Consider the following 13,323-nt stretch of genomic DNA (forward strand, 5'->3'; position numbering starts at 1 on the left):
GTTGCAAATGTGGCTAATTCAAATGCACACAAATGCTGCCACCTGTCTGGATTATGACAGAGCCCAAGACTAGGAAGTCCTCCTCTTGTCTCCCTGACTCACTCAGGATTTCTGAGCATGCACAGAGCTCCCCCTGCTTGCCTTGCCCAACAGGGCAGCCCCCAGAACTGCAGTCAGGGTTGGGATTGAGCGGGGACATGACCAGGCCTTTAAATCCTGATGGAAATGTGCACTGTTGCCTCTCCTCCAAGGTGAGATGAAGGAAGAGGTTAGCCTGTTTATTTAGGATTCAGATGAATTACATTTTCCTTTGTCCTGATAAAAAAACTCACCCACCAAAATTTACACATTTAAATGTTACTATTGTGCTATGCAGTTACCTGCGTGTGGACCCAAGAGACTTGGATGATGTGTTTAACATTTATTTATTTGAAAGAGAGTTACAGAGCAAGGGAGATCATCTATCTACTGATTCACTCCCACAAATGGCTGCAACCACGAGAGCTAGCCCAATCCAAAACCGGGCGTGTCAGCTGGGTCTCCCACAGGGGTGGCAGGGGCTCAAGCACTTGGCCATCATCTGCTGCTTTCATGGGCGCATTAGCAGGGAGCTGGATTGGAAGTGAGGCAGCTGGAACTCAAACTGGTGCCCATATCGCAGGCAATGGCTTAATCTGTTACACCACAGTTTTGGCCCCTCAGACGGTGTTTTGAAAAACCAAATTTGCTGCTCAGCCAGGAGAAGACCCACCCCACACGCCCTCACCCCCAGGTCAGGGCTCCCCTGGAGTCTGAGTGCCCCACTCCCAGGGAGCCTTCTGTCAAGACCTAACTCCCTCTCTCTGCTCCTGTCCAGCCTCTGCATTTTCCGAGCGGTACTTGGGCCTCCACGGACTTGACAACAGAGCGTATGAGGTAGGTGTACACAAAACTGGTTAATTTCATGACATCAGTCAGCCGCTCTCTCCCATCCCTTGAGCCCTAACCCACCTGTAATTTTCTCCCTTATTCTGAGGCCCAGTATAGCTTCTTTTGGTTCATTCTATTTCTATAATAGGGCTTCCAAGAAGCAGGGAGCATTGAGAACATCTCTGCCTCCACCAAGTCCTTTGTCCATGTTCCTGGCTTCTCCACTTTGGGAGGCTAAGCTGCTGACTACACTACAGACAACGCCTCTGGTCTGACCTACTCAGTCAGAGCTGTCCAGTTGACTCAGCATGGCCTTTCATCAGCCCAGTGCGGGGTGGGAGCCTGCAGCACTGTGCAACCTTGAAGCTTTTCCATGGACAACGGAGTGGAGTTTGCTCTGGGTGTCATCCCCCAAGGGCACCTGTGAAACACCTTTGTGACAACTCCTTTTCCTCCTACACCAAGAGCTGAGCATAAGAGAAAGCTGAGCTCTGCTGTACATTTCATTGACGTGTAGGGCTTCCCCTGTACCTCAGTTCCCTTCCCCATCGTCACACACTGCCACCTGCACTGCAGCACACTCACTCTCCCCCTTGTCCCTGCAGATGACCAAGGTGGCTCATCGAGTGTCCACGCTGGAGGGACAGCAGTTTCTGCTCATTCATGCCACTGCTGATGGTGAGGACCCAGAGCACTCACCCCGGCGTAGCTGTTCAAAGTACCCCCCATTGTCGTGGGGTGGGTTTTGATAAACACTTTTTTTTTTTACAGAAAAAATTCATTTCCAGCACACAGCAGAACTCATTACACAACTAATTAAGGGAAAGGCTAATTACAGCTTACAGGTACTGTATCCATATCTACTTTACCTATTTTGTTTTATGATTGGAGTGGGATGTTTCTTTTCATGGAGAAAATCTGATAGCGTTCAGAACATTGGCACAGGAGTATCTGCTGAGATGCAAAGTTGTTGGGAATTCACATCAGATCTGAAACATTAGCACAAGCTTACTCGTTCTTTCAGATCAGCACTTAGGCTGTGATTAAACCCCTTTAGAAGTAACTCCCACCACCCCTTGCTCTTACCCAGGACAATAGGCAAGGCTAGGGTTGGAGTAGAGGCATGGAGTACTGACTGTTAGTGGGTCTTGGGTAACACTGCACAAAGTTCAGCGCTGGCTGCATGTCTCACACCATCTATGACTTACCAGTATTAACAGTGCTGCTTCTAGAAGCTTCTTTTATTTCCCACTTATGTTTTGATTCCTTTAATTTAAAGGGAGGGTTCCTTAGCCAGGGACCCCTCTCCTTCATAGAAGTTCTGACCAGTGCCTGCCTCTGTCCCCAGCATTTCCAGGCCATGGAGGGCCACATGGGGTGGGGGTATACAGAGAGCTTCTGATAAAAGTGATTTTGGCCTGAGTGCTGAATGGGAAGGAAATCTGCATGCACTTGGTAGATTCCAAGGTAGATCTCATGACAGCTGATAAATTCACTCAGCTGGGAGCTGAACAGCAGTGTCAGTGAAAGGGACTCACTCCTGCATGTGTGATAGAGTGTGTCCTAACAGACACTGAGTTAATAGCCTTGACCAGGGAAGACCTGAGACAAGAGGACACAGGCTTCCTGCACTATGCCCTTTTGAACTATTTGATGTTTAATTTACATGTGATAGCCTAAACTCATTAATAAATACTTTAGAGGGTGGCATTCACCTTTATTTTAAAGACATAAAAGGAAGACAGGATTCACAGCATAGAAAGCAGTCTGGATAAAAAGCCCATAGAAGATCTAAGATAGCTGAATAGAAAAAAAAGTGCTGATTTTGACCATGAAAGCCAGAGAAATAGGGAAGGAACTGCATTTCCAGGGGACTGTTAGAAGTCCTTGGCACACATAGCATACACCTCTAGATATTCACTAAATGTACAGGCATTCCAGTAAGCCATAAAGGCACATTTCCAAGAATAAAACTTTCAGAAGAAATACCAAGTGTTTTTCCAGATCTGTAAAACTAAACCTAGAAAAACAAGAAACATGAACAAGGAAGACAGTATGACTCCTCAAAAGGAATACTTCAATATTAGACTGTGAAGATGAGGAGGTTGACAAAATCCTTAAAAAGGAATGATTCTAAGAGTACTCAAAAACACAACAAATCAATCAAATGACTTAAAGAAATCTGTACATAGCATAGGTGAGAAATTCTCCTGGGAGATATAGATATTAAAGAAAAATAAATATTTCATATTTAAAATGAAGAATCAAATATGTCAAATAGAAAATAGACTTAAGTAAAAGAAAGGATATCCAAGTAGAAGGTTCCAAGATGGTGGAATACGGAGGGAGCTTACTGTTCTAGCCCAGGAGAAGATGGTCTAAAAAAGTGGAGACAGTGGGGCCTCTGAGAAGAATAACTCTACCGAATTACAGGCACACAGTGGACCTACGTGGAGGGTGTGGGTGCCCATGGCTCGGGACTCCAAGAGCCTACACACCAGTGCTGGAAAGTGAGGTGAGAGAGACCGCAGCAGCCCAAGCCACTGGTGAAAGAGTGGCAGGAAGAGCCTCAAGGGAACGAGGCTTTGGAAGCCCGATGGGGAAAGCATTCCAGCCAAACCAGAGGAGGGAAAAAAGGACAAGATGGACACGTTTCTCTCTGATCAGTTTACAAAGGTGTTCCGTGACAAGCTGATAGAGTGGGTGCCATTTTGCACATACATAACAGCTGTGCCAGCTTGTGTCTGCGCCCAGCAATCAGCTGCATGGAGACTCCTGACTCTGGTGGGCAGACGCCACGAGCTCAGGGGTTCCTGGTTACCAGGTGAGAGACATTGCTGGGGAAGCTGAACTTACACTGAGGACTGCACAGATCCTTTGTGTGGTCCTTGGGACACTGCAGATGAATATGATAGCCCCTGGGGCTAGCACTCAGGCACTGGTCACCACTGAGAAGAGCTCAGATGAGCAGAATATACTTCCCTTCTAAGAGACAGAGAGAAGATTTACCATGCCAAACCTGGGTGTGTCACCTTAGGCACACCCTTAACCCTGGAGAACTGAACAGAGCTCTCTGGCCACACCCACTACAAGCCTCTAGAGATTCACTGAAAGCAGACAGTCCACTTATCTACAGTCATAGTACAATGAGAAAAGCCACGGGGGGGGGGGGGAGACCAATTATCTCCACAAATGCCGAACAAACAACGCAAAAACTCAAGAATAAGGAAGACAACATAAAAGAACACTACTCTTCAATACAAGATTATGAAAAGACAATAAGATGCAAGAAATTGATGAGATTATATAGAAGTAATCAAAAGAAAACGCATAAACTACTGAAATCAATGCAGGACATGAAAGAAAATCTCTCATGAAATTGAAATCTTAAAGAGGAATTAAATTGAAATGAAGAATTCAATAGAAAAAATTAAAAATGCAGTGGAGAGCCTTAAAAACAGAATCAGTGAGACAAAAGTTTCAGGATATAAAATCAACATATAAAAAATAGCATTTGTATACACAAATATGCCATGAGTAAGAATTTTAAGAGCAGTCTCATTCACCACAAAAAAATTAAATATCTTGAGGTAAATTTAACCAAAGACATGAAAGAGCCCTGCAATGAAAATTATAAAACATTATGGAAAGAAATAGAAAACACAAAAAAGTGGAAAAATCATTCTTCCTATCCATGAACATAGATAAGTATCAAAATGTCCACACAACCCCAAGCAATTTGCAGATTCAATATGATCCTAATCAAAATATCAAAGACATTCTTCTCAGATTTAGGAAAATTGACCCTAAAGTTCATATGGAAAAGTAATTGTAAACAATAAAAGCACAGCTGAAGGCATCATGATATCAGATTTTAAGACATATTACAGGGCAGTTATCAAAATAACCTGGTACTGGCACAGAAATACATACAGAACATATTAGAAACCCCAGAAATTAATCTATGTATCTGCAACCAACTAATCTTTGAGAAATGTGCTAAAATCATTCCCTAGACTAAGGGACCGTTTCTTCAAAAGATGATGTTGGGAAAATTGGATCTCTGCATACAGAAGTATGAAACAAGACCCTTGCCTTACACCCCAAACAAAAATAAACCCACAATGGATCAAAGATCTAAACCTAAAACTTGTGGCGCAGTGGGTTGATGCTCCACCTGCAGCACCGGCATCTCATATGGATGCTGGTTCTGGTCCCAGCTGCTCCTCTTCCGATTCAGCTCTCTGCTGTGGCCTGGGAGAGCTGTGGAGGATGGTCCAAGTGCTTGGGCCCCTGCACCCACATGGGAGATTTGGAAGAAACACCTGGCTCCTGGCTTCGGATCAGCTCAGCTCCTGCTGTTACAGCCATATGGGGAATGAACTAACAGAAGGAAGATCTTTCTCTGTCTCTCCCTCTCACTGTCTGTAACTCTACCTCCCAAATAAATAGAAATCTTTAAAAATAAATAAATAAACCTAAGACTTGAAAACATCAAATACTAGAGGAAAACATAATGGAACCATTGCAAGACATTGGACTAGACAGACTTTTTGGATAAGGCCCCAGAGAAACAGGCAATAAAAGCAAAAGTAGACAAATGGGATTGTATCAAGCTAAGAAACTTCTACACAGCTAAGAAAGCACTCACAAAGAGGCAACCAACAGAGTGGGAGAAAATATTTGTAAACTATACATCTGATAATGGATTAATATCTAAAATACATAAGGAGCTGAGAAAACTCAACAACAACAAAACAAACAATCCAGTTAAGAAATGGGCAAAAGACATGAAAAGGTAATTTTCAAAGGATTGAAATACAAATGGCCAATAGACATATGAAAAAATGCTCAGGATCACTTCCCATCAAGGAAATGCAAATCAAAACCACAATGACCTAACCTCACCCCAGTTAGAATAGCTCTCATATAGAAATCAGCAAACAATAAATGCAGGATGGGATATAGGGGAAAATGTACCCTAATCCCCTGTTGTTGGGAATGTAAATAGTATAGCCATTATGGAAGACACTATGGAGATACCTCAGATAGCTAAGAACAGATATACCATATGACTCAGAAATTCCACTCCTGGAATTTACCCAATGGAAATGGAATTAGCTTATGAAAAAGTTATTTGTAACCCCATGTTGATTGCAGCTCAATTCACAATAACTAAGATATGGAATCAACCCAGATGTCCATCAAGTAATAACTGGATAAAGAAGATGTGGTATATATATAACATACACACACACATACACACACAATGTAGTACTACTCATCCATAAAACAGAATGAAGTCCTGTATTTTGCAACAAAATGGATGCAATTGGAGACCACTATTCTTAGTGAATCAATAAGCCAGACCCAAATATTATGTTTTCTTTGATTTGTCTTAGCTAATACAAAGTACAAAAAAAATGTAATGTATGGGTAAAATTTATATCGTGAGAGTTTTTTTGTTGTTGTTTATAGCCTTTGTCTATTCTCCTATGGAACAGTGGTCTGTTTTCTACTTGTTAAATTCCTTATTTCATAGAGTATTAAGCCTGTGATTATAAAGTAAATTAAAAGTTTCTTATTGCAAACATTAAAAGGAAAAATTAGGCTGGCGCCGCAGCTCAATAGGCTAATCCTCCGCCTTACAGCGCCAGCACACCGGGTTCTAGTCCCGGTAGGGGCGCTGGATTCTGTCCTGGTTGCTCCTCTTCCAGTATAGCTCTCTGCTGTGGCCAGGGAGTGCAGTGGAGGATGGCCCAAGTGCTTGGGCCCTGCACCCCATGGAAGACTAGGAGAAGCACCTGGCTCCTGCCTTCAGATCAGCGTGGTGCACCGGCCGTGGCAGCCATTGGAGGGTGAACCAACGGCAAAGGGAGACCTTTCTCTCTGTCTCTCTCTCTCTCTCTCTCACTGTCCACTCTGCCTGTCAAAAAAAAAAAGAAAAATGAAAAAGGAAGGTAGGAGTATCATTCTGTTTAAAATTATACATATGAAACACATGAAATCTATTCTGAATGTGGGCTTGCAAGTCAGATTTGGTCATCATGCATGCACAATCACTTATATAGAAGCGGAATAGGGGTCTGTGGTGTGGTGCAAAGGGTTAAGCTGCGCCTACAAGGCTGGCATCCCATATGAGCACCAGTTTGTGTCCTGGCTGCTCCACTCTGGATCCAACTGCCTGCTAATGCACCTGGGAAAGAAATAAAAGATAACCAATATACTTGGGCCCTTCCACCCCCATGGGAAACCCGGATGAAACTCATAGCTTCAGCCTGGCTCAGCCCTTGCCATTGCAGCCATTTGGGGAGTGAACCAGTGAATGGAGAATTCTGTCCCACTAACTCTTTCAAATAATTTTTAAAAAAAGAAGTGCACCGTGCTTATGGGAAAGTGTCATTTGCAGAAGTGATAGAGTAAGTAGAAACCACCCTTGGCATCACTGACACAGCAGCAACAAGTCTATGTTCCAGCTTTCTCCAGGCACCAGGCTTCCGGCCTCAGTGTTTTACGGGTATCCTATTGTCCTATTGTTTAATTCTCACAAAATTTCCTAAGCCAGGTTCTACTCAGATTATCAACCCATCTGACACACTTGGAAACCGAGGCCCAGGAAAGTTAGTTATCCACAGCCATACATTGAGTGTGTAGCCAGGCAGGTTGCCAAGGCAGGACTACAACAGGGGTCGGCACATAAAGGAGAGTTCCCCACACTCAGAGGGTTACTGTGATAGCTTGGAATGGTTCATAATTCCTAATGCCCTTGAGAGTTGGCTGCAGACTCAGCAGACCTGAGGCATGTATCCAAGTTGCACATTCAATGAGCAGATGTAGACCATGAAGAGCCTATTGAGCAAGGTGTTTTTTCATTTATCCCACCATTCTGATGGGCTGCTCACTGCATATGGCAGGAGCGAGGTGCCATGGGTGAAAAGAGGTGTAGGGAATGCTGGCTGGTTTCTCCAAGCACAGGAGAAGGGGACCCCAGGCAAAGCTTCCAGGAAGAAAGCATTTTCAGCAGGACTGACACCATTAGGAAATTGCTTTTGCCAACTAAAATTCAGGCCTGCATGGTCCTGGGTTTCACTAAGCTCCTAATCTCTTGTGTGTCCCCCAGGAAGGGTAGACTTTTATTAACTTCTCCCTGCCTCCCCCACAGATATACCCAGACGAAAGCCATTACTTTAATAGCGCCTTCCTCAAGCAGCATCTATACCGGTCCATCATCAACTTCTTTGTGGAATGCTTCAGGATTCAGGACAAGCTACCCACAGTCACAACAAAAGAAGATGAAGAGGAGGACTAGTCACAAGTCAGCTGGAAGCACAGACGTGGCTCTTTCTACAACTATATGCAACTGAAGAATTTCCCTGCCCCTCTCTCTCCCCTTCAAGGGGTGGGTGGGGGCAGCGGTGTTCACGTTCCATAGCATGTGTGTCTCGGATACTGAAGGCAGCTTTGCTTGAGAAACAAGCTCCTTCCCTGGGTGGAGATGCGCCATGGGTCGTGATGGCTTCCACACTGCCTGGAACATGCCACATCAACAGCATCGCCTCCTCCTGGCCCTACCATGGCTGGCGCATCCCACAGCCCCTCCCCCAAGGAACAAAGGAAGGACAGATGGCAGCAAGGGCTCACTCAGAGCCCACAGGAAACCAGCCCTTAAATTCAAGCTATCAAACAGTAGCATTAAGACCCACCCTCTACATTAGAGTACTGTGTTCATGTCCACAGCATTACACCCTGTCTGATATAACTGTGCCAAGCAAACAAAAAGTGGAAGCAATTATAGCACAATTGTTTTAACAGTGTGTGTTCCTCTATTGGCTTGCTCCTTTCTGTAATTAGGAGATCTGACCTCGTAAGGGGCTGCCCCAAGAAAACAGACCCTTTTCTGTACAAAGTACTACCATAGCTACACTAACGGTTAACCTTATAGAATTCATTCTTATTTTTCTGTGCTTTGGAAACTTCACACTCCATTGTCTCTGCTTTTTTTTTGTTGTTGTTGTTAATTTTTTTTTTGCTTTGTTTGCTTTCTTTTCTTCAGTCAACATGCACCTGTTGGATTAAAGGGTAGATCAGAAGTAACTGCTCTCTCCCGAGGTTGTGGAGACATTGCAAACACTGAGAGGGGAAAACACCCAATAGGATTCACTAAAGGAAAATATATAATAAAAGCTCTCTCCCACTGAACTGCATTGGGATATGGCTGTATATTCCCCATTGTCTATTTACACATATACTTCAAACCATCCTTTTCATCCTTGATCAGTTCTTAAGTCTTTTCAGGTGACATCTGGTTTAAAAAAAAAAAGCGTGGATTCCACCCCCCAGGTCTGCTGTGTATGTGCAGGTCCCTGGTGTCCTGAAGGGAAGTCAGGGAATGTGTCTGTCTCCAGTCCCGGGGATGGCTCACTGACCTTCCTACCATAAGCATCAAGGTTGAAGCTGTTCTGCATTGGCCTTGTGAGATGCACGCTGACCAAATGTACAGCCGATGTTCCCAGTGTATATTTCATTTTGTTGTATATAAAGAAAGGAATGTGTGTCCAGCATTTGTGCAGTTGCCCGCCACCTCCCACAGCACTAACCTTGTGTTGAGCTTGCATGTGGACACTCTTTGGCTGATCTGGACTCTCTAGAAATGCTAGTTTGAAGTATATCAATGACCATCATTTCCTTTTGAGCTTGTTGACAACCTGAATGTCGGTACTGATTTCTCCAGCTCCTGTCCTGCTGGGAGTGTCCCTGACATCCTGTCCGCAGAGGAGATGTGTCCATGTCGCTTTTTTGGTGTTTTGGGGTTTTGGTTTCATGCATATGAGCTTTGAACGTCAGTTGTACTTGGGTCGGTTAGAAGATTTCTATCCCAGGACTTTTTGAAGGTGATGCATCACTTTTTGTGAGGAGGACCGACCTGAATGCTACCTGATCATGCTTTTGCTGTTTCAATGGGCTTGACCAACTGCAAAGCCAATTCGTTCTGAAAGGGGAAGTCAGTTCTGGGCACAAGATCTGGTCAGAGGGAAGTGGGATGTGGCATGGTAGCATTTGTTCATCCATGGAATAAAACATTATTTTACCACTTGGATTGCTCTTTTCTTGTTTCTCCTCCACCATCTAGCTCACCTTATTAAGTCTGCAAGGTTTCTCCAAGTTTTTAAAGCACTCACTGGGCCTCACCATGACTGATACATTACCACAATGATCCTATTATACATTAAAGAATAACTATCCATATTGCTGGTGGATGCAGTTTAAGAGTGATGGGACCAACCAAATACACTGAAGTCCCAAATCAATCACAGAAAATGCATTTGAGTTCTGTCTTGAACATGTTAAGGAGGAGATAGAGAGAGATTCTCTAAAATGGAGAATGAAATTGATTTTCAGTTGAGGTCATATCTTAGCTAACTAGAAAACTTTAGAAACACTGCTCCATTGATTAGAAATGCATCTTTATTTTGTGTTAATTCAATAAGTTTGCAGCAAACATGGCCTAGCCCTAAAGCAGAGACATTGATTAATAAATGCTTCTAAGTCATTGAGCAACCACTGTCTTGGAGACCACAGCTCAGCTCAATTACCCCTGCCAGAGTAGCTGACTCTGGTAACCCTTCTTGATCAAGATTCAAAAGCAGAAGATTTTTTTAGCCAGAAGCAGCAAATGCCGTAGGAGTCCAATGAGCTCATTTGCCAACAGCATCACCGTGAGCTACCACAGTCTCAACTAAGGAAGCTAACTCCCCATCCTGCTTTCCCATTGCTGAATCCATTCTTCCTGGACAGGGGTCTGATTTGTGAACAGAGTTGATGGTTGACCAAGAAAGCAAATGTTCCAACTTCTGAAAATCCTGGGTACAGCATGACATGATGGCCAAGGAAGGACCCTGACCACAACCAGGGAAGAACACACAGTTCCCTCGTGGAAGGTATCTAGGGTGGCCTTCAGGAGGTACCTCTGTGGCCTCATCAGCACCCTGCAGCAGCTGCTGGGCCTCCTTTGTGGCCTGAAATCTCCCCGTGTCTTCCCTGTGTTAGGCATGAATAGCAGAGACAGTTTTTATTTTGGTTTTTAAACCAGCGTCTAAAATGTTTTTAAGAAATCTCAACCACACAATAGAACTTGTGAGGCACCTCCGAGTTCCACAGCACCCAATGAGCACAGCCCTTACCCATGGGCTGAAGCTCTGTGGCATTTCCCAGAACATGGGCACCCACACAGGCTGGGGGTCCTCTATCTCCACTGGCCACTAAACTAATAGTCCCAAAAGTCTCCACTAAACTAATAGTCCCAAAAGCACCGATTGTGTTAAGGGCCTGATTGCCTTCAGGAAGCTCCCATTAAACACCCCAGCACTGCCCCGAGAGACATTGTCAAAATCTCCCTTGGTCATCCTTCAGCACAGGGTGTGTCAGTGCTTAGGATGTGCCCAAGAGAAAGAAACAGGAGCCTGGTGAGAGACTGGATGGGCAAATGCATAATGCTCAAACCAGATTTTAAACTACAACCCACAGCCTGCAGCAACCAGCCCCCAAACCAAACCACCACCCCTGTAGCAACTGGCCCAGATGGGACAAAATCAGTAACAGATTCCCTAGTTTTTGGCCCTACTTCCAATGTAGGACCAACTAGGAAAAGCCAAACAAAAATACCAATCCTGGGGCCGGCACTATGGCACAGTGGGAGAGGCCACCACCTGCAGTGCTGGCATCCCATATGGGTGCAGGTTTGAGATCCGGCTCCTCCACTTCCAATCCAGCTCTCTGTTATGGCCTGAGAAAGCAGAAGATGGCCCAAGTCCTTGGGCCCCTGCACCCACCTGGGAGACCCGCAAGAAGCTCCTGGCTCTGGATCAGCACAGCTTCAGCCATTGTGCTCAATTGGGAAGTGAACCAGCAGATGGAAGTCCTCTCTCTCTCCACCTCTCTTTCTCTCCCTGTATAACTTTTTCAAATAAATAATCTTGAAAAAAAATAAAGAAATTCCAATCCTACAGGATGCCACACTCCTAATTAGCCACCTCCAGCTTCCCCAGGCCAACAGTCTCCACTCAGGGCACAACCAAAGCCTTCCCTTTCTCCCACCACAAAGCTACCCTGTTCCCCTGCCTGCCTTGGAGCTGCTGCCAAACACATGTGAAAGTGTCCGGCTCCATTGCTGTGAGCAGGCTGTGAATCAGCTCTGTTACTCTCATTCTGCTGGTGTGCGAGGTGAGCTGCCATTGGCGGGCAGCTCAAACAAGAACTTATTTCTCATGGTTTGGGAGGCCAGGGTCCAAGATCAGACTGTGAGCTGATTTGGTTCCCTGCTAAGAATTTGTCTCTTGGCTTGCAGAGAGCTACCTTCTGTGTCCTCACAAGGCAGACAGAGGTCTATTCTTGCAAGAACACTAATCCCACCCTGAGACCTCCACCCTCATGACCTCAGAACTCTAATCACCACTATACCCCAATCTTCAAACACCATCTCCCTGGGGCCTAGGGCCTCAACAGTGAGTTTGGAGAGATGTGAGCATTTGGTCCATGACAGGTGGTCTTCCTTTTCTCACACTGGCAACCCAGGGAGAAGGTCAATGTTGCTCTTCTCATCTAGAGAGAAGAGCTGCTGAGGGGCATGTGGGGACTCTGGGAACAGGGAAAGCACAGAAGGAAGAGGGTGGAGCCCCTGGGATTCTGGCTCATCTGTGGGCTTACAGAGCACCCAGACAGTCTGAAGGCCTGGTCTCCCTTCTGTAAACCACAAGTTCCAAGACAGTAATTCACCAGCTTAATGCAGCCACTTAGGGTACTCAGACTGGGACTCTGAATCCCAGAGAAGGCAGGAAATTGCCCAGACCACACAGAAAGCAGCTGCAGCCTTCCAGTCATCTCCACGCGCATTTCCTTACTGGTGAGCTCCCAGCCCTGGCCTAGAGGCCTCTGCAATAACTGGTTGCCTTTCCCAGTAGAGCTGGGTTGGCAAGTCTGGGGCTCACCTCCCTGGTGAGTTACTTGCCCTCTATTTAGAAAGAAGTTTCTTTACCTCCCTGTGACGGTTTGGGCTGGAAGTCTTCATAAGGGCCATCCTGGTACTACAGAGTGCTAAGCAGCCTCTACCCACTAGAAGTTGGCAGCACCCCCAATCCCCTGTCTTCAGATGCTGCCCCAAGTCCCTTGGGGGACAAAATGGAAGAGCAAGGGTTCAGACACGTGGGTGAGACCTGGTGGAGAAGTGCAAGTTCCTATGAGCTGCGAGGGGTGTGGAAAAGCAGAGACTGAGGGCGTCTGGGATGAACACTGCACTCATCTTGGGTTCTCAGGATGAGGCCCTTTCCTGCCCTCTGGTTTGGTTGCTTTTCCCTTTTCCTTTTTCTTCTTTTTCTGGTCCTGCTTTTCTCATTTTCTTGTGGCTGCTGTGGCCACTAC

The 13,323-nt window shown here is 45.4% G+C and overlaps 1 protein-coding gene across 1 annotated transcript in view; it reads left to right on the top strand.

Moving 5' to 3' along the window:
* DPP6 (dipeptidyl peptidase like 6) overlaps positions 1-8,218 on the top strand; it is an 889,247-nt gene extending 881,029 nt beyond the window's left edge. The window contains exons 23-26 of the mRNA XM_062193815.1: positions 857-915; positions 1,515-1,587; positions 1,681-1,754; positions 8,072-8,218. Coding sequence (XP_062049799.1) covers positions 857-915; positions 1,515-1,587; positions 1,681-1,754; positions 8,072-8,218 — 353 coding nt within the window. The remainder of the gene's footprint in view (positions 1-856; positions 916-1,514; positions 1,588-1,680; positions 1,755-8,071) is intronic.
* The last annotated feature ends 5,105 nt before the right edge of the window (positions 8,219-13,323 follow it).

Source organism: Lepus europaeus, chromosome 5 (genome assembly GCF_033115175.1).
Source record: "Lepus europaeus isolate LE1 chromosome 5, mLepTim1.pri, whole genome shotgun sequence".
Lineage (NCBI taxonomy): Eukaryota > Metazoa > Chordata > Mammalia > Lagomorpha > Leporidae > Lepus > Lepus europaeus.